This window comes from Chionomys nivalis, chromosome 26 (assembly GCF_950005125.1).
Source record: "Chionomys nivalis chromosome 26, mChiNiv1.1, whole genome shotgun sequence".
Taxonomy (NCBI): domain Eukaryota; kingdom Metazoa; phylum Chordata; class Mammalia; order Rodentia; family Cricetidae; genus Chionomys; species Chionomys nivalis.
In genome coordinates, this window is record NC_080111.1 from 16,257,447 (window position 1) to 16,279,596 (window position 22,150).

General features: G+C 39.3%; 1 protein-coding gene across 8 annotated transcripts in view; it reads left to right on the plus strand.

Moving 5' to 3' along the window:
- Srpk2 (SRSF protein kinase 2) overlaps window positions 1–22,150 on the plus strand; it is a 179,443-nt gene that overhangs the window by 114,340 nt on the left and 42,953 nt on the right. For all 8 annotated transcript variants that reach the window (XM_057758673.1, XM_057758670.1, XM_057758675.1 and 5 more), the window contains one exon: window positions 540–694. In XM_057758673.1, coding sequence (XP_057614656.1) covers window positions 540–694 — 155 coding nt within the window. The remainder of the gene's footprint in view (window positions 1–539; window positions 695–22,150) is intronic.

Consider the following 22,150-nt stretch of genomic DNA (forward strand, 5'->3'; position numbering starts at 1 on the left):
TTTATCTATGTAGCTCCGGCTATCCTGGAATTCGCTCTGTAGACCATGCTAATTTCAGACTCTGAGATTTGCCTGTCTCTGCCTCCTGAGTGCTGACAAATGCCACTACCACCTGGCTAATTCTGATTTTTCAAGTAAGAGCAAACTAACTCCTTTACAAGCTGATGGCTGCATGTACTTGCCTTCCAATAATCTCCACAGGATGTTTTCTAACATATAAAGGTGTACATCATAGGCTAGGCCACTCTTTCATTACAATAAAATCTTAGAGCATTGTCTGAAATAATACTGAATCTCTGAATGAAAAGATGCTTGTAAAAAATACTCCTTTGTTAATAAAGGAGAAGAGCGCCACCCTCCCCCAGCCCATGTGGTGAAGCACTGTTTGAATTCAACTAAAATGAGTAGAATGACTTTAACCGGAATTTCTTCTTAATGTGTGACAAATTCTTTTTTTCCCCTCATACTAAGAGACTTAAATTTTCCTGAAATGCATCATTTGCTTTTCGTAAATACGATTTTTTTTTCTGCTGTTTCAGGCCGGAGCCTCAACAGAAAGCTCCTTTAGTTCCTCCTCCACCACCACCGCCGCCGCCACCACCACCACTGCCAGACCCTGTTCCCCCAGAGCCAGAGGAGGAGATTCTGGGATCAGATGACGAGGAGCAGGAGGACCCCGCAGACTACTGCAAAGGTGATGTGGAGGAGTGCAGGGTGGGCCTGCTCTCCTTGTCAGGAAGATGGGGATGGCCCAGGGGAGTTAGTGCTGTAAGTACTGATATTTATTAAATTGGTCTCCTAAATTTACTATAGAATGATGCCAGAAAGTATAGGTCACAGAAATTGTAAGAGAAAAATATGTATGTTTATACATACTCTAGGCCCCTTCAAACACATCTGATCTCTTACAGTTAACTATAAAGGCACAAGAAACCATCTAAGAAGACCGTAGGGAATAGAAGATACCAGGCTCCTGAGAGAAGCTAACTGTAACTTTTAAATTTGATTTTCAGATTTCTGCATGTTAGGCTAAAAGTAAAACATTTCCTTTTGTCTATAGCATTACATAGTGCTCATTGTTTGTGAAAAAAAGCATGTATGTTGTTTATAGAGAGAGACTTCCTTGGCATTGTACTTAGTGAAAAAAGTCGTGCTGTGAGTTGGTTCTGCCGCTTTGTGTCAGAGTAGGTTTTACTTTCATCTGTCATTCCACAGAAGACACAGAAACTATAGATGTAGAATGTTCTTGTATTGATGCTTAAGATCAAAAGTGTGCAGTTAAAACTCCTAAGCAGCAAGCATGTTGCATGATCAGTATCGAGAACACCAGGAGCTAGAAGCTGGCTGTCCTTTATAGATTGGAATTTCAAGGTCTCTCTTTGTCTGTCTCTCTTGTCTTGCTCACTTGGATTTTTATTCCCTGCAATTATGAGATTCTGTGTTGTTGGTAAGATAGTTTACCTGCTGTAGATTTCAGCATGTCATTGAGATTCTGTATAACATAAGGGTAAGATGTACATGTGAACAAACTATTAGCCCTTAGTGGCTCTGTGGACCTGTAGTGTCTTAGCAATTTATCCTCATCTAATGAATGCAGTCAGTCGTGCTGTTGGCTAAGGAATAGTGTAGTTCAGTTGTCTCCTCAGAGCATGGCTGTGTTATATGGGTGTGAAAGTATAAGAACTAAGTTCCTGTAATCTCTGATAGAGACAGGTGTTTGTCCATAGAATTAATGTTTCCTTCTCTCTGTGTCTCTGTGTCTCTGTGTCTCTGTGTCTCTGTGTCTCTGCCTCTCTCTCTCTCTCTCATTTTAAAAATTCTGTGTATGAGCATGTTTTGCCATCTATGCATGAGTACCATAAGCATATCTAGTGCCCTCAGAGGTCATAAGAGGACATCAGGTCTTCTGGAACTGGAGTTTTATAAGTGGTTGTGAACCACCAAGTGGGTGCAGGGAATTGAGCCTAGGTCTCCTGGAAGGCTTATTAGAGATGGTGACAGTGTGCACGCTCACAGTTTCATGCTCATGCTGGTGTGCTTTCACTATCTCTCTCTCTCTCTCTTTTTTTTTTTTTGGTTTTTTTTTTGGTTTTTCGAGACAGGGTTTCTCTGTGGTTTTTGGAGCCTGTCCTGGAACTAGCTCTTGTAGACCAGGCTGGTCTCGAACTCACAGAGATCCGCCTGCCTCTGCCTCCCGAGTGCTGGGATTAAAGGCGTGTGCCACCACCGCCCGGCCTCACTATCTCTTATTCTCACAACAAATAAAGCTTGACTGAAGATCAGTGTGCGGAACTAAGCCACTGGTTAGCCAGAGGCCAGGTAGTGGTGGCACATGCCTTTAATTCCCGCACTCAGGAGTCAGATTGATCTCTGTGAATTCAAGCCCCGCCTGGGCAACATTAGATTGATCCAGTCTCAAATTGAAACAGATTAAAGATGGTGACACATACCTTTAATCCCAACATTGGGTATGGGGAAACAGGAAGGGATATGGCTGGTGGAGAGAGGAGTATAAGGCAGGAGATGATAGGATCAGTCTGTTTCATAGAGAGAGATGCAGTTTGAAGATTCGGTCTGACCATGCAATCTGAGGATTCGTAGAGTCAGGATCACCCCTTCCGTCCGAGGATTCGGTAGAGGGTGTAAACAATCTCTAGTGATTGGCTGCACTGCTTCTCTGATTTCTCACCTTTTACCCCCAGTACCTGACTGCAGGTTTTTATTATTAAGAGCAACTAGAGTCTGTGCTATGTTCTTTTGCTGTCACTTTTGTTCATCCTTAAACTTGGTAAGTAACTTGTGCCTTTAATTAGCATTGTATGTATCAAATAGATGTTTCTGAAGTTTTTTGTTAGGACTGTAATGGTTTGTCTAAAATCACTGATAGAAATGCATTCAGGGAATCTATCTACACTAGTGAGATTTCTGTTCCTGTGGCAAAATTACTTGAGATAATGAAAAGGAAGAAAAGGTTTATTTTAATTCATGATGTTAGGTTTCAGTCCATGGTGAGTTGCCCCTGTATTGTGTCAGGGTATGTCGAGAAAGTGTTCAGGAAGGAGAGAAAGGAAGATGTTAGATTCCTAATAATCAGTTCAAGGATATGTCTCACAGTGACCCACCTTCCTTCCTTCTAAAGGTTCTTCTGTTTCCCAGTGGCAGCATGGTCTGGTGACCAAGCCTTTAACACCTGGCCTTTGAGATACATTGAAGATTAAACCATAACAAAATCCTAAGAATGGATTGAGCATGTCTGATGGAGAAACTGTACCTTTCACGTTCTTCTTCTTCATGGATGGAAAAAATGAACAATTTACACTAAAACTGGGTGAACTAATGTTCGTTGCCTCCTCTGAATACTTGTGAATATTTAAAATTTTTGCTTGTAATCAAGTACATTCTCCTATAAACTATAGTGTCAGATCAGGAAGTTAACACTAATTTTAGCCCTATTCAGCCATTACACTTCATTTTGAATTTCCTAGTTGCCTGATATCTCTCATTATATAGAATGATTTGATGATAAGAATCATAGTATACATTTTGCTTATCTGTTTATTTGATCTATTTGGGAGGTATTTGGTATTTGCTTGGATTTTGTGATCTTCACTTTATTTTTTTTTAGCTAACGTTTTTCAGAAAACCTCCAAAGTGATTTCTGTAATTGACAAAACTTTCATTGTTTACTTAGCTATTTTCTCAGTGTGTAGTAGCTGACAACACTTTATTTACAGTCTTTTCCTTTTTTTCTTAACCTGTCATGTACTTGTTGCCTGATCCTGACCAGTAGCTTTTAGACTGGGCTATTAAGAAAGGGCTTCCTTCTCAGGGCAGAATTCTATTTCACTAAGCTCCATCTGCTCCTCTTGTTTATATTGCCTCTATTCCTATAGAACCTTTGTCCTACAAGCCGCTTTTCAGTTCTCCCTAATAAATTAAGACATCAGGCAGCAGAGACACCCTTACCCTGGAACCCCATCACTCCACAGTATCCTCATGCCTTTGGGGTCTGCTCTTCTTAGTTGTTCATGACCAACTCTCTGATTAATCTTTTTACTGCCTCAAGTTTACAGGTATAATTAAAAATCATGAACTATACATTTTTGCATAAAGGCCACTAGTTACATTTCTGCTGTTGCTAAAACATATTCATTGCTTCTGTCTGTTTGCCTTGGCATTCTCTTTAGAGTGGAACTTTTCTTGCCCTTTCTCTCTGGCCAGCATGCTCAATTTTAGCTGTCCAGGGGATTATGGGCTAGTATCTGAAAGACCTGTGTCCTTTGACAAGTATTTTTACCTCTAGTCTTTGATTTTTCATATATAATATAATATCTTCCCCTATGTAATATGTAGTATACTGCTTAAGATTTTACGGGAATTAAAATAAGTATGTGAGGTATATGGTTTGCCACCTGTCATATCAATTATTAAAGAATATAAATTTCACTTCCTTGTGCCTGTCTCTATCTCCTGCTATGTTTTTCTGATGTCCCCATCGATAACTGGTTCCATTAGATTGTATCGGCTGTCTTATGGAGGAGGAATTCCTTAGTCTGTAAACAGCTGTCAGCACTGGTTGTCTGGGCAATTTTCTGTAGGAACCATAGTGATAGGCTGTGCGCTGTATTCAGTTTCTTGTGTTTGTTTTAACAGAGTGATACATTTATTGAACAAAACAAAGCAAAAGCCAAACTTACCAAGTCAATTTTCTGTCCATGCATACATGGGAAGATTGACTTTTGTTGGAACAAAAGACAGATTTTATTTTTCTCATACATATGATCAGGATTATTTAAAAGATGCTTTTCAATTTTATCCTAATGTATAGAATATTTTACAACTGTAAAATGTGTGGCTTGATATTTACCCACAGCATCTACAATATTGCACTTTCCCACACTCCAGGGTTTAACATTAAAGAAGGCATCATGAGTTCTTAATGAAGACAATTTCTGAATACTCTATTTACATACTCTAGTTCATACATCTCAGAAGGAAAATTATTAAAAAATTGCCTAGTAAATGTTAATGTTTTCAACTATTAGTGTGGGACTTCGTAAGGTATATTTTGTGTATTTTCAGAATCTCCTAAATCTGCACTGGCTTCTCCTGAAACTATTTTTTTTCTCTCATATTTTTGTTTGTTTAGTTAATTAATTTATTTAATTTCATTTTATATTCCAACCAAAGTTCTCCCTCCTCTTAGTGCACATCCTCTCCAACATAAACGGTTCTCAATGTTTTTAGTCTTAGCCATTCTAACAGGTGCAAGATGGTATCTCAGGATTGTTTTGGTTTGCATTTCCCTGATGATTTACAATGTTGAGCAATTCCTTAAATGTCTTTTGGCCATTTGAGATTCTGCTGTTGAGAATTCTCTGTTTAGCTCTCCATCCCATTTTTAAATTGGAGTATTTGGTATTTTTTATTGTTTCTAAAATATATTTAAGTCTTGAACTGTTTTTTTCACCTATTTGATTGCTTTTTCTTGGTTTTTTTTTTTTTGAGGGTTGTATTGATTTCTTCCAATATTTTGTTATTTTGTTTGTCTTTTTCTCCATTTGTCTAAGGGAGTTTTTCACTTCCTCTTTAAGACCCTCAATCATCTTCTTGAAGTTATTCATAAGGTTGTCGTCTTGTGCTTCATCTGTGTTGTCATGCTCAGGTCTTGCTATTATAGAACCACTAGTTTCTGTGGTGCTGTATTGCTCCTTATCTTGCACTGTTGTCTACCCATCTCTTTCTCCAATCGATACAGGTGGAGCCTGTGCTTCAGGGTGTCCGTCTTCCTCCAGCTGATGCAGTGGGTGTCTGTGGCAGGCAGGGCAGAGCCTCAGGTGATAGCTCCTCTTGGTGCAAGCCTGCCTGAGTCTCAGTGGTTGCTCCTTCAAGTGTAGGGGGTTCCTCTATGTGCTCTGGTGGTCACTGATGAGGTGGGATATCTTATACAGATGATGACACTGGACACAGGTGCTCTTTCCCAGAGGGACTTCTTAATGAGAGCCACTCCCACCATGCTTTCAGGCCACTGTGGCCGCCACTGCCCATGCTCCTTCTCTGATGCTTTCTCGGCTGGGGCAGCTGCCACTGCTGCTGCTCTCCCTCCCTCTCTGACATTTCCTAGCTGGGGATTAACTTTCTTAAGTTAGAATTTTATTGCTGTGAAGAAACACCATGACCATGGTAATTCTTTTAAAGGAAAACATTTAAATTGGTTTATTCAGTTTCTACTTTCAAACCAAAGCACGGGTTGGACATGATACAACCTGTGAACAAACACTTTCTAGTAGGTCTTCTGTAATATGTACTTGCCTCATGAGACCTGCAGAAAAGCTCGTGTCACTGAGAGTTCTTTTTTTTTTTTTTTTTTTTTTTTTCTTTTTCAAGACAGGGTTTCTCTGTGGTTTTGGAGCCTGTCCTGGAACTAGCTCTTGAAGACCAGGCTGGTCTCGAACTCACAGAGATCCGCCTGCCTCTGCCTCCCAAGTCACTGAGAGTTCTTAAGAGTCTCTAGGGCTGGAGAGATGGCTCAGTGGTTAAGAGCATTGCCTGCTCTTCCAAAGGTCCTGAGTTCAATTCCGGCAACCACATGGTGGCTCACAACCATCTATCTGTAATGAGGTCTGGTCCCCTCTTCTGGCCTGCAGACATACACACAGACAAAATATTGTATGCATAATAAATAAATATTAAAAAAAAAAAAAGAGTCTCTAGAGTCTCCTGAGTTGGAGTCCGTTTGGCATCTTGCAGGTCCTTAATCAAGTAATTTTAGTGTACATTGAAGGCTGTGGTTTGTTTACCTGAAGTGTGTAGTAAACTCTGTGTGTGTGTGTGTGTGTGTGTGTGTGTGTGCGTGTGTGCATGTGTGTATTTATATATGTGTACAGGTTGCTTACTCATCTGTGTGTGCCTTTATGTGCATTCATGGAGACCAGAGGAAGATGTTGAATGTCTAGCTCTGTCACTGCCTTGTTCCTTTGAGACCCGTCACTCACTGAACCTGGTGGCACTCAACTGTTTTTGACTGGACTGACTGGCCAGTTACCTTTTCTTCTGGTCTCCCCTGGAGTTAGTAGGTGCATGAAACTACACCTTGCCCTTATTTGGTTGCTGGGATCTGCTCTCAGAACCTCATGTTACCATTGCAAGAGCACTTACCCACTGAGCCATCTCTCCAGTTCATGTACCATACTTCAGAAATTCTAAAACTGCAACTAAGCGTTGGCCTTTTATTCCACTCTACACTTTTTGTGTGTGAGTCACCTCCTAAGGCAACACTTTAAATACAGTTAGTTCCTCATGGTATGGTGACCCCCAACCATAAATAAAATTATTTCCTTGCTAATTCATAACTTTAATTTTGTTATTGCTATAAATAGCGATGCAAACATCTGATATGTAGGATATCAGATATGCAACCCCCAAGGGGGTATCCACCCACAGGTTGAGAACTGTTGATCTAAGGGTAAGTATTGCTTTGAATGTCCTGATGTTTCTTTCTGGAACCTTCAGTACATACCTGCTATAAAGCCCTATTGAATAGCAACAATAAGAACATGACTTTTTCTTCTTTTATCTCGGGATCTCTGCTCTGACTCTGCCTAGGTTCTCCTCTTGCAGTTCTTAAGTCATTCTTCGATGAGTTGGCAGCTTTGTAGTGTTTCATCACTATACCATTTCTTGAGAAACTGTTTCAACACAGTTGTGGTCTGACTTGGTATGAAAACATGTTTTTTCCTTGGACACGTCTTCATGAGACCCTAATTAACTATTATTAGGACCTCCCCTTTACTCACAACAGTCCCCTCCAGCAGAGCACTGTCATGATTTATAATTATATATTTATTTAATGTTCACTTCTGATCTCCTTTTTATTAATATGAAATGTTCTTGTGGTTAAAGATTTTGTTGATCTGATTGCATTTGAACTACCTAAGTGCGCTAAATACTTTTCTGTTGTGACAAAGGAGTTCTCTTGAAATTGACATTGTGAAAGAGCCAAGAGGAGGTGACTCATACCTTTAATTCCAGTACTCGGGAGGAAGAGGCAGATTGATCTCTGAGTTCAAGGGAAGCCTGTTTTACAGAGTGAGTTCCAGGACAGTCAGAGCAAACCAAACCAAACCAAAAAATTCCAACAAAGCAAAAAGGTGGTGCATCGATGCTCTGTGTGAGGGTGACAGACCCAAAGGACTTGTAAACTCTAGAATCCAGGTTTCTTATTTCCTTGTTAAGTCTTAAAATTGCCCCCTGATGTTCTTAGCAGTGTTTTAGTGGCACACAGATTATATCTCTGGAAATTGAAACAGTGTCTTTGAAAGCCTGCCATAAGTAATAGTTTGTGAACTTCCTTTCTGAACATTCTAACTTTGCGCATGCATGTCTGCTTTCCATCTTTGGGAATTATAAACTGGCTGGATTTTGATGTTCTAAATTTTAATGTGGTTTTACTGGCTTTATATTTCATTCATTCCTTTTCTCCAGAGTACACAATTTACTTTATTACAGCATAAGCTGCTTCTTTACCATTAAGAAAAAAGTAGCACTTAGATAATGTGAAAATTATCTAAGTCTGTCCTGTGTCAGGGACTTCATTGGGGAGGGGAGTGGTTTCTTGTTAGTGATTTTTTTTTTATTTCTGTTTTTTCTGTTTCTCCTCCTCCCTCCTCCCTCCCTCCCTCCCTCCCTCCCTCCCTCCCTCCCTCCCTCCCTCCCTCTTTCTTTCTTTCTTTCTTTCTTTCTTTCTTTCTTTCTTTCTTTCTTTCTTTCTTTCTTTCTTTCTTTCTTTCTTTCTTTGTTGTTGTCTATAGTAGAGGCTACTTCATTGGCATCTACTGGTTAGAGGCCTGGGATGTTGTCAGTCTTCTGTATTTAGTACAGTTCCAGCAAGTCTGACAAACCGTGTCCTTTGGGCTGTCTGGTTTTATTTTCCTTTAAAATGGTGTTGTGTATTCTCCAGTGTGGAGAAGTGTGATATGAAACAAAGAACTTTTTGAAGACAACCGTGAAGAAACCTCTCAAGCCTGGTACCACAGTGTCTGGAAGAGTAGTGCTTTGTGGACATTTTGCTTCTTAATGGACCCTGAATTACAAACTGCTTGTTATTTCTTCTCTGTTTTATCTTTGTTTGCTAGACAGAAGTTCAGAGACAAATGTCTGTTTCGCTCAGCTCTGCAGGTGAGCAGAGGTGCCTTCTTTGTCAAGCCATAATAGCATTATTCTGTTGCTTTTCTGGGTCATTTCTTCCTTTAAGTTTTGTATTTTGTGTTTTGTAAGCTACGTTAGTTGGAAATAAAATGTTATATACATCAAAATGTTATTTCGTGTCTATATTAAGAAACTAATATGATTTGTCAGTTAAATACCCTTTTATAAAAGAAAAATAGTTTGTGGACTATTAGCAGAAACCATGAGTTCACAGTTGTCTTGGTGGATATTTGGTAGAGGTAATATTTGGTAGGATTGTTGAGAAAGCAGCTAGAACTAAGAACCTAGGAACCAGAAAGAAATATAAACAAATAGTAGAGTAAAAACTTTAACCTTGCCCAGAGAGAGGTCTGGGGTTCATTATTGTATTTTGTAAAATGAAATCTTTCACAAAATTTCAATGTCCTTTTTGAAAAATACCTTAGATCAACCAGATATTTTACCTAAAGAATATGAGCGTGACCTCTGGAGGATGTTGTCCTCATTTTTAGTTGTTGCTGCCTTTTAAACTAAGGCTATCCTAGTAAGCAGCTGCAACTCTGTAGCTGTCAACAGTAGTTTGGCTGCAAGAGTTGCAGCCTGAGGAAATTCTGTTCCCTCAGGCACAGACTCGTTCAAATCTACATAGGGAACTTATCTAAATCTCTTTCCCTCTAAAGAACTCAAGATTCAAAAGTTGAGGCGGAATCCTGCTCCTCGAGAGGCTGAATAGCAAGCAGCTCATCTCCTTGCATCTCCCAGGAAGTTCTCATGTGTCTCCCCTCATCCCTCTCTTCATCCCTCCTTAAAAACCTTTCTCCACCTGACTCCTCCCTAAATCTTCTGGTCAGCTACTTGCCTACTTTGCCTCCTGTCTGCACTTGAATTTTATTTAAACACATCTTTGCATCATTAAAAAAAAAAGTTTCAGAGCATAAAGAAAAGTAACACACCATAAAATAATATTCTACAACAGGAGAAACTGAAGATTTGGTTTAGCTTGAGGCAGTCAGCCATGTCTGCATGCCAGAGCCCTAAGAGCAGAATCAGAATGCTGAGGCTTCAGTGAGCAGTCCTGGTAGGAAACGTTCTGTGGTAACTCTTGACTTCACTAGGTCAGAGCATGTGTAAGGTTTAATGTCAGAACTCTCCCTGATCCTGGGTTTTCTGTCTTTTCCCAGGCTTATTTTAATCCTTTTGCTGTAATAAATTGCATTATGTTAGCTTTTTGTGAGTTCTTCTTGCCAATTATTTATCCTGAGTGCAATCTTCAGGAACCCATTTCTCTGTAGTTAGAATGTAAAGATAGTCTCATGGGCTATTCTTATGAAAGTATATCTTAGGAAAGTATGACAGACTTGATAAATAGAATAGACTCGTAAAAGTTGGTAAATGTATTAAAATTGCCATTTAGCGAGGCTGTTAATGATGAGTCTTTGAGAAATTTTATGGACTTAGAGAAAGCACAAGTAAAATGCAAGTGAAGTCAGGACAGCAGGAGAAGAGCCAAGCTTTGTGCTTTGTGCTCACCTTTCCGTACACCAGATTCAAAGTACAGATAGCATTAGCATGATTCTGAGTGAAAGTTCAAGTGCATTCAACTGTATAATCTGGGTGTATCGGGTGGTTTTCTGTGTCAGCTTGATACCAGCTAGTCATCAGAGAGGAAGGAGTCTCAGTTAAGGAAATGCATCCCTGAGATACAGCTGTAAGGCATTTTCTCAGTTAAGTCAACAGCCTGGCCCATGGTGGGTGATGCCATCCCTGGACTATTGGTCCAGGGTTCTGTAAGAAGGTGGTTTGAACCAGCCATGAGAAGCAAGCCAGTAAGCAGCTCCCTTCTCTGACATCTGCATCAGCTCCTGCCTCAGGGATCCTTCCCTGTTTGAGGACCTGTTCTGACTTGTTTCAGGGATGAGCAGCAATGCTGGAGTGTGAGCCAGATAAACCCTGTCCTCCCCAACTTGCTTTTTGGTCATGGTGTTTTATCACAGCAATAGAAACCCTAACTTAAGACACTGGGTTTTCCATTTGTGGTGTTAAATTGGGTCATATTTGTAGATACCCTCTCCCCACATATATGTTACTTATTTCTTAGCAGTAATTCACTGTTATGGATATTCCCTTTTCCCCCATTCTCTTTGGGTGAGCATTAAGTTTAATTATGATGATTATTATTATTAATTTAAAATTGCTGTAATAAATTACATGTAATAGGTCTCATGATGGACTTTTCATACATATATGTCATTTTAATTTGACTTTTCTTTCCCTTCCGTCATTCTAAATATCAGTAGTAGCTCTTGTCTCCATCTCTCGTCTTCTGTAGTCCATAGAAGATCTAGGTCTGGGCTGAGTATGGGGGATCAGCCCACATGCCTCCCAGCTGTCCTCCTTTGGCTGCATCATCTCCCTGGCGTTCCTGGCTGTTGCCTAGCATTATAGTATAGACCACAGTCACTGGATCACTTCATTTCTCCCATAAGGTCACTGGAACACACTGCCTGCTTCTATTTTTGTTCCAGAGATGCCCCTACAAATCGTTTCTTTGTTCTGCTCCTTGGGGTGGTCTATTAGTTTCCCAGAAGGACTAGTATATTTGACTCTCATTCTAGGCTTTAGGTAGTGTTTTAAAAGCACTCATAAATGGAGCTTGTAATATGTTAATTTTTGAGATAATTTGTTTCTCTTTTATTTTACCTGTGGAGAAAGAAAAAAAAATGGAGTATAGAGTTACTACCCACATTTTCTTCTTGTTTTTTAAAACAACCCTCCCCTTCCCTGCCTGTATGGAGGTGCCCTCACTTTCCACCTTGCTTGAGACAGGGTGTCTTGTTTTCAGCCTCACACACCAAGCTTACTGGCCTGTGAGCTTCTTGGGATTCTCCTTGTTGGTAAGTAGGCTGCAATTGATTCCTTGCTTAGCAGGTGTGGTGGCAGGTTCAAGTCCATAATCAGAACACTGGAAAGTTGAAGGCAGGAGAATCAGGAGTTTGAGATCGTTCCCAGTTGCATAGCCAATTGAAGACCAGCCTGGGCTATGGGAGACCTTGTTTCAAGTAATAGTAAATGTCTATTTTTCTTGACTTCATAGAATTTCTTTTGATATAATGTGTATATATATATAACTTCCTTTCATTAAAGGGAACATTTCTTTGGTTTTCATTATATGCATGGAATTGTACAGCTATCATCAGTAGTTGTAGAACTTTTTTTGTATCCCTATAAGAAATATTTTGTTGTCATCTGCCAGTCCTTTTCCCCATGCCCTTTGCATTTCAACTTCTCTTTTGCTTACAAACACATCAGAAACATTTTCATATTCATGGAAAGAAACTGGAGTGCTGTTTTGGGGGTGGGGATAAAATGCCAGGATTATAGAAGATTAGCTAGTTTGAAAGATACTATTGTAGTTGGCCTTTGCCAAACAGTATGCTAGAATATAACCACAAATTCAATAAAAAAATGATGCCAAGTCCTAAATATGTATAGTCACATGTAGATACAGCAAACTAATTACTTTCCTAAGGTGTAAGTTCATCCACTACTTTTCATTTGACATAGATTATCAGTCTCAAGCCTAAAGTGTACTAAGAAAATGTGCCCATTTTTTTTAATTAGATACCAGTTACAGGAGTATATAGAAGTTGGTACATGCTTTACTTTTTTGATGATTGAGGGGGTCCCTGTAGGTGTCAGACAAGGTGAACTTTAGAGAGGTGAGAATTAAAATTTGGTTCAAATTGACTTTGTCAATCTGGATCAAACCTTCTAAAGAATTTGTGGTTTATTCCCAACAAATTTAAGCACAGTATAATTTAGAAAAAAGTTTCCTGGTGTAATACAGTCCCCCGTGCACAAGGAAGCATAATTACATCAACACTCAATGCAGGGTACATGTCATTTCTCCAAGAAGATGGGTACTGGGGATAGGCTACCTGTGTTAGCTTAAGGGCCTAAGGAATACCAATAGCATAGAGATCATTTGGGCTACTACTGACATCCGGTCCTGGTTGTGGGAGCTTGAGTGCACCCCTAATTTAGATTACTAGGCACCTCTGGTCCTGATTGTAGAAATTTAATAGTACCTTGCCCAACAGATAATTCAGTTTACCAGACTTCTGCTGAGTCATTTGGGAAGAGGGAGCCTCAGTTGAAAAAAATACTTCTGTAAGATTGCCTGTAGTATAATTTGTGGGACGTTTTCTTGATTAACGGTTGATATGGGCACTCTCAGTCCACTGAGGGTGGTGAAACCCTTTGACATCTGGTCTAAGGTGTATGAGAAAGGCTGAACAAGCTATGGATCGCAAACCAGTAAGTAGCCATCCTCCATAGCCTTTGCTTCAGCTTCTGTTTCAAGGTTCCTGCTTGAGTTCCTGCCTTGGCTGCCTTGATGGTGGACTATAACCTGAATTTCAAATAAAGCCTTTGCCCCTCAAGTTGCTTTTGGTGATGGTGTTTATACAGCAATAGAAAGGAAACTAGACAGGAATTTATGCCAGGAGCTTTGACACCCCCAGCCATGTTGGAACTTTGGGCTGGAAAAGCTGTTGAGTGCTTAGAGCTTAATGAACTGCTCTGTGGGAGCTTAGAAGGATGCTGGGAGCAGACCATCAGGGCTCTCCCCTGATCTCTGCCCCAGTTCCTGTTTTCCAGGGTTTCGCCTTGAGTTCCTGCCTTGGCTTCCCTGGGTAGACTATGACCCAAGACACATAAGCCACATAAACTTCTTACTTTCCAAGTTATTTTTGATCATGGTATTTTTCACAGCACTAGAAGGTAAAACCAGGACAAGTTTCAGAAGTCAGTTTTATATTCTATTCATATGGGGAAAATTTTAATTTTAAAATAAAGTAAAATATGCTTAGTTTGAAAAGCTAGGAAGATGCTTTGCTATTTCCTTTAATTTTAAAAGTTTTGGTTATTAAAAGAATATTTTTTATTTGTTAAAATCCTCAGTATTTCTCAGTATTTATGAACTGGATTTTCATCCAACTAAGGCTTTTTTATTCTGAAGTTGGTTATGTTTCTCCTGTTCATAATTTGATATATTCTACTTCTGTTTATCTAGAGTGTAATTAAGAACTAAGAAGTTAGCCCTAAGTCTTTGAGCTCACCAGTGTCCCAAGCTGATATTTATAAGTGTATGTTCTTAATTAGTCAGTTGGTGATTAATTGCTTAATTATGTGAGGTTGTTTAATTATATAAAATTAATGATCTCTTATAATGCTGCTATTCTACTGTTTCCCACATTACAAGTAAGAGGAGGTAAAGAACAGAAAAGATAGGGCTGAAGTGATAGGTCGGTGCTTAAGAGCATTGATTGATCTTGTAGAGTCCTGTGTTCAGTTCCTAGTATTTCCAGGGAATCTGATGCCCTCTTCTGTCCTCTGGGAATACCAGGAATGTACATAGCATGCACCCATGCAGATAAAACACTAATATAAATAGTAAAGAAATTATAAATTTAGAAATCCATAAAGATGTTAAAACATGAAAGTTGCAAGGACTAACAAATGTTGAACCAGGTGTAGTGATAAAAAATTTGATATAAAGGTGGCGTGATCATATATTAGATAAAATATGAAAACACACTCACACACATACACTCACACACTCCCAATCTATTTTTTTCCTATAGATAATGTTTTTCAGTCTAAGGACAAATGATATAAGTGTTTTTCATAGAACAGTGCTATAGATTATTCTGTCAAAGGAATACTGGTAATATCTCGTATTTAAGAAATAATTGTTTAATCCGAGACTTGGAGGGAATTAACATACTTAAACACATTCATCAAAATCATATATTGAATTGCATATAGGCACATATAAGAAGCTTGTAACAAATTCCTATGTTAAAAAAAGAACAGAAACCTGAGAACTGTTGAATTTACATAGATTATTTGAACTAGAAAGAGATTTTAGAACTGGGCAGCATTCCAGACCATACATGGTACAGAATGCCCCACTCTGTCACATATGCGGGTTATATTTATATCAGGAAGAAAAGGAAGTGGCAAATAGAAATAACCTGATTGCCTACAGTTGGCATTTACCTTACATGGTCATGTTTGGCAGCTTTCAGCCTCCTGTTTCCTGAGACCCAGTTTTTCTGTTGCATGGATACACTCTTAGGCTGGGCTACAGTTTGGCTGTACATCATACGAGGTGATGTTTTAGTTTGTGGTATCTACTTGGGAAAGTGTAGAGAGACTGGTTTAGGATAAATTAATTTTGTTTCAATGAGACTCAAGTAAACCTATAGACAAGGGATTTTAAAAAACTATCCATTAGCCATTTATGAGCTGATGTTACCTAATGTGCATTTTTAGAATTCCCACCTGAGTTCCTTAAAAATGTGTTTAAAGCAGCCTCATGGAAATGAGAAGCAATCATGATGGGTCTAGACTTCAGTGCAAACTAAGGTTTAACTAAGGTTTAAATATTGGCTTGCCTCAGAATGTGAATTGTGTTTTCTTTGTGGACACTATCATTTATGAGAGTCTTTCTTGAGAAAACAAATTTCCAGTCTGACTTTGTGGTACATGCCTGTGATCCCAACCTCTGAGAGGTAAACGTAGGGGGATATTTTGAGGGGGAAGGGGAAGAGGAGAGAGGTAGAGGAGAGAAAGAAAGAAAAGGAAAATAAATGTCAATGTGAATATGTTTTAGAAAGTTTTTATTGCATCCACAAAATTGTTACAATGACATATAAAACAAATTGTTTATTTAGCATTGTCTCATGTCTAAGCCTAATTTTTAAGGACAGAGCCAGTGGAGTACCTTAACTTCTTAAATGTTTGTGAATACCATGATAGCTTTTCTTGGGTCTTGTAATATCACGCTCACTATATTTTTTTGTTTTTCTTAAGTCCATGTTTTTTAAATTTTGCAGACTGGTAAAGTATATCTTGTGGGGGTTTTTTAGCATTATTATTGGATGATATTACTTGAGGCACATTAGAATTATTGACTTTCTCCTTGTCCACAGGTTTTAAGAAAAATAGTGTGGGAAAATTTTCTAAGAATTTGCTGTGCTAATTTCTCCCCCCAAAAAACAAAGTCTAAACTCTTTTATAACTGGGAAGGATCTCCTTAGCTGGACCCCAGTGTACTTTTTTTTCTTAATGTCAAACAGAACTACTTACTTCAGTTAAACATGTCTCCATGATTTCTTCATGCCACCCGGTCTTTTGTAAGGCCCATCTCTTGTGGTGTATGTGTGTGTTTTGTTTTCAGACAGTCTCGCTGTAGGCCTGGCTTGCCTGGAGTACTCACTGTGTAGAACAGGAAATTTCTACCTGTCTTTGCCATCCAAGTACTGAGATTAAAGGCACCTGCCACTAAGACCAGCTGAGTTGGGGGCTGGGGAGATGGCTCAGCAGTTAAGAGTATTGCCTGCTCTTCCAAAGGTCCTGAGTTCAGTTCCCACCAACCACATAGTGACTCACAACCATCTGTAATGAGATCTGGTGCCCTCTTCTGGCCTGCAGGCATAAAGGTAGAAAGAATATTATATACATAATAAATAAATAAATAATTTTTTTTTTAAAGAAAAGACCAGCTGAGTTTAGCTTATATTTGACGAGAGCACTCTCTCCAATTGTCATTTTACACAACAAAGCAAACCTCTGTCTCATCCATGTCTATCTGCTTGTTCCTAAGTTTTTATATGTTCTGTGTATCATGGTTCAACTACCATGTCCAAGGTGCTGAGGATAGTGTCTCCATAGAAAGCCTGTGCCTGTTCTCCCAAGAGTTTACCATCTCTTGGGGAACCTAAGGATGAAATAGCAGAACATAAGATGGCTTTATTGGGGATGGGGTAAAAAAGAAAAGTGGAAATGCTTCTTAGATGTACACTTTGCATGAATTTACCCTGAGAAGAAAGTAGTGATATTCATATCTTAACACTTACTTAATCACATACTTAGGAAATTTTACAAATATGTATATAGAATACAATAGGCAGGCAGATGAATCAGTTATACCATTGAAATAATGCTAAGTCATTTAGGATTAATAGAAATCTGTACAATTTGGGAAAGTATTGTTTCTGGGTTTCTTAGTCATCAAAGCAAGAAAGGCAGTATAGTTTTAAGACTGTTTTCACAAGATGGAAAACTAGCAATTTTTGTATGACAACAAGATTTTATTTTCTGGTGGAAAAAGGTAATAAGAACTAAGAAATTTTAATTCTTTTACCCTGCTGTAGGCATAAAAGCTTAACATATTACAGTTTTATATACATGTTTGCAGAAGCAATGAGATTCCTAGATCAGAAGAAAGGGCTTGGCCCACAGCTAGCTACTCGAGCTTCATGTTTATGATGATACTTCTGGCTTCTCAGAACTAAACCTGTAGCATGGAGGCGAGTGAGCAGGATACTGTATGCACAGTGGATTTCTGCTACATAGAACCAGAGTCAGGTTTAGAGATCCTTATGTTTTAAACAGTACTATACAGCATCTCCTTAGAAGAGACACTTCTGCCCTGTGGCAGTCATTTTGCTCAGTTCTCCAGTGGAATTGTGTCTGTTTTTCAGACTTGTTCACTGGAGAAACCTTGGAAACAGACTAGAGATGGCCCTCAGTGTCTTCAGACAGTGTGCACAAGTGAAACCATATACTCTTGATGCTCTTCTGTGATTATGATTGGCTGGAGCTTTGCTGCCATCACCATATTGGATAACAGTGGTGAGGGCAGGCACTCTCATCCCTTTTGTAATTATAGGGAAAGCATGCAGCCTTTCAGCATTAAGTGTGCTGTCTGTTGGTTTTATAAAATGCATTTTCTGTTCAAAATTGTAACTAGAAATTTATGTTTGGTGTTTGTGGTGGTTTGAATAAGTGTGACCTCCATATTTGAATATTTGCCTCCCAGTTGGTGAACTGTTTTGGAAGAATTAGGAGGTGTGGCCTTACTGTAGGAAGTGTGCCACTGGGAGTGGACTTGGATGTTTCAAAAGCCCATGTCAGGTCCAGTCTCAGTCTTCTGTTCTCTGCCTACTTCCTGTAAATGAGGATGTAAGTAAGCTCTTAAGTACTGCTCTAGCACTGTGCCTGCCTGCCTACTGACATGTTCTCTGCAGTTGTGGTCATAAACTAAACCTCTGAAACTGTAAGCAAGCCTCCAAATAAATATAGGTTGTCTTGGTCATTGGTGTCTATTCACAGCAATAGAGAGCAGTGTTGTAATTTATTTCTGTGTCTATTGAGCCTATCATGCCGTTTCTTTTTTGAAAAATTATGATGAATAGTAAACTAAGTTTGCATTCCTGCAATAAATCACGGTTGGCCATAATAGACTGTACTTCGTATGCATTTCTTGATTCCATTTCTTGAATGATGTCTGCATTTCAAACTCCATTATGGGCAGTAGTTTCCATATATGCCATTGCCTGTCTTTGGAATTAAATACTGACATCTCCTGGGGTAAGACAGTAAGTATTTTCTCATGTGTGCTTTTTAGGAAGTTTGTACAGAACTGGTAGTATTATTTCCATATTGTTTAGAAAAATGTACTATGCTTTTCTTTTTTTAATCCTTTGTAAAAAGATAGGGTCTTGACATATAGCAAAGACCAGCCTCAGACTGGCCTTCCTGCCTCATCCTTCCAAGTGCTGGGATTGCAGGCATGTATACCCAGCTACTGTGCACTTTTTATGAAAATGTACTTAATTAACTCACTTTAAAAACTAAATATGGGATAAATGAAGTCTGAGGGTTTTTTTGTTGAAGTTTTAGTGGTTTGTATCATTAAATGTATGTATCCATGTCATGTATGTGTTTATTCTCTGTTGTCCTTTTAACATTTGTAGGATACATGGTGAGGTCAGCTGTACCATTTCTCATGTTGGAAACTTGTGTTTGTCACCCCCTTTTTGGGGGAGGAATGAGGCTAGGGTCTTTTTACTACTACTCAAGGGAATGCAGCAAAGTCCTTCCTCACCCAGCCCTGGATGGCAGTTGTGATGGTGGCCCAACAACAGATGAAGGCACACCGAGTGGTAGACACACCAGATGGACACAAGCCTCTTGCCATCCTCTGCTGCTTACTCCTGCTTGTATTGTTAGGCCCAGATCCACGAAGTCCCCCGAAAACCAACAAGGAGACCAAGTCCAGTATGTAAAAGCAAAGAGCCTTTATTTTACACAAGTTTGCAAACTCGGTCTCCAAACGTATTGGAATAAATGGAGAGCCCCGAGCTCAGTTAGGGTTGGGTTCTTATAGTAGTAAAGGTGGGGGTGAGGGGTTTCTGAGGTTCATGACCCCTGATTGGCTGACATTTGTCTCTAGAGCTGTTCTGATGAAAAGCGATGGGTGTGTGCTGGCAGGTGATTCTAACTACAACAGTTGGGACATTAGGAATTTCCTTTGGAGGGTCTGTTTCTGGGTGGTGCCTAGGTAGTCTCAGTTTATGGTCTTTCTCGCAACAGGTATTGACTTAGGGAAACTACTCTAGACAGACAGGCCTCTGTTGAGTGTCATGGCTGGGTTCTACAGTAGAAGTTCTGGCCTTTGCGTTTCAAGGATTCCAGGATAACAAATATTAAGACAAGAGCGCTTTACAGAAGAAGGGTTTCTTTGGCTTGCAGTTTGAGGTTATAGTCCATCATGATGAGGAAAATGTGGTAGCAGGAATGCTGACTGCATTCCATCCAGTCAGAGAGCAGAAAGTGAGCGAGCCTTCAGTCTCTGCCTTGCACGTGCTACCATTGTAATCAGGAGCCACGGTGCCTGGTCTCTTTCAGATTTATTCTTTAAATCATGTATTAGTTTGTAAGTTTTTATTTAGCTTTCATTTTGGGGGCATTTTTTTTTAAAAGCATTTTAAACTGTTGGTTCTTAACTAATACCGTGTGGTCTAAGGATGTTGTTTATATGACTTGAACACTGTTGTTTTTATTGAAACATGTTTTATGACTTAGTGTATTGTCTGTTGACATACGGTCTATATGCCCTTAAGTGTACGAATGCATTCTGTAAGTATCCACCAATGATCCTTAATGTGTTCAAATTTCCATGTCCTTACTGATTTTCTGACTATCATATTTCAGTGGTTTGATGTTCGGAGAAATATTGACTCTGACACAGAGTATGTTTGTTATCTTACGTTGAGTTCCTTTGTCCCTGTGAGTCTACCTCCCTTTTCTCTCTCCTCTCCTCCCCTCCCCTCCCCTCTCCTCCTCCCCTCCCCTACCCCCTCCCCTCTCCTCTCTTCCTCTCCTCTCCTCTCTCTCCTTCCTTCCCTTTCTTTTCTTCTATTTTTTTTTTCTTTTTGGTTTTTCAAGACAAGATTTTTCTGTGTACCAGCCTTGGCTGTCCTGGGTCCTGGTTTCTCTGTGTAACAGTTCTGGGTGTCCTGGCCCTTTCTTTTTTTTAGAGATTTTTTTAAAAAAAATTTATTTTATGTGTGTGGCTGTTTTGCCTGTGTTTATGTCTTTTGTACCACATGTGTGCTTTGTGCCCAAGGATGCCATAAGATAGCTTCAGAACCTCTAGAACTGGAGTTACAGGCAACTGTGAGCCACCATGTGGGTGCTGGGAATTGAGCCTACGTCCTCTCAAGAGTATCCAGTGATCTTAACTTCTCTCCTTTCTTAAGACTTGTATGTTAGTGAGGATTCTATAATATTTCTCTATTCATTTGAAATCTTTGAGCATAAAAAAATCTCACAGTCTCAGAGCAGAGAAATTATCAGTTTTAAAAGGAATAATACTGATATTAGGTATTAAGATAAAGAGAATTTGCTGAATATCCAGAGTATTTTCTATCATGGAATTTTGAACTTTTGATTGGCTTGAATAAATAGTTGTGTGTTTGCTAGGCAGAAAGAAGGGAATTGTCTTTGGAGTCCTCTTTTTTTAAATTTATTTTATACTTTTTAAAAAGAGAATAAAGTATCTTTTTTCATTTTACATACCAGTCTCAGTTCCCACTCCCTCTCCTCCCATTCCCTCTACCTACCATCTACTCCTCAGAGAGTATAAGGCACATTGCTTTGGGGGAAGGTTCAAGGCCCTCACTACTCTATCTAGGCTGAGCAAGGTATCCATCCAAAGAGAATGGGTGTCCAAAAAGCCAGTACAAGCAGTAGGGATAAACATTGATGTTGCTGCCAGTGGCCCTGCAGTCTACCCCAGCCATACAACTGTTTGAAAAAAATCAACAAGATAGACAAACCCTTATCCAAAGTAATCAAAAGGCAGAGAAAGAATATCCATTAACAAAATCAGAAATGGGGGGCTGGAGAGATGGCTCAGTGGTTAAGAGCACTGCCTACTCTTCCAAAGGTCCTGAGTTCAATTCCCAGCAACCACATGGTGGCTCACAACCATCTGTAATGAGGTCTGGTGCCCTCTTCTGGCCTGCAGACATACACGCAGAATATTGTATACATAATAAATAAATAAATAAATATTTTTTAAAAAAACAAAATCAGAAATGAAAAGGGGTACATAGCAACAGGCACTGAGGAAATCCAGAGAATTATTAGGTCATACTACAAAAGCCTGTACTCCACAAAGTTGGAAAATGTAAATGAAATGGACAGTTTTCTGGATAGGTATTACATACCTAAATTAAATCAAGACGAGATGAACAATTTAAATAGACCTATAACCTGTAAGAAAATAGAAGCATTCATCAAAAGCTTTCCAACCAAGAAAAGGCCAGGGGCCTGATGGTTCAGTGCAAAATTCTACCAGAACTTCAAAGAAGATCTAATACCTATACTCCTCAAAGTGTTCCACGTAATGGAAACAGAAGGGACATTGCCAAACTCTTTTTATGAGACTACAGTTACCCTGATACTAAAACCACACCAAGACTCAATGAAGAAAAACAATTACAGACCTATCTCACTCATAAACATAGACGCAAAAATACTCAATAAAATACTGGCAAGCTGAATCCAAGAACACATCAAAAAATCATCCACATGATCAAGTTGG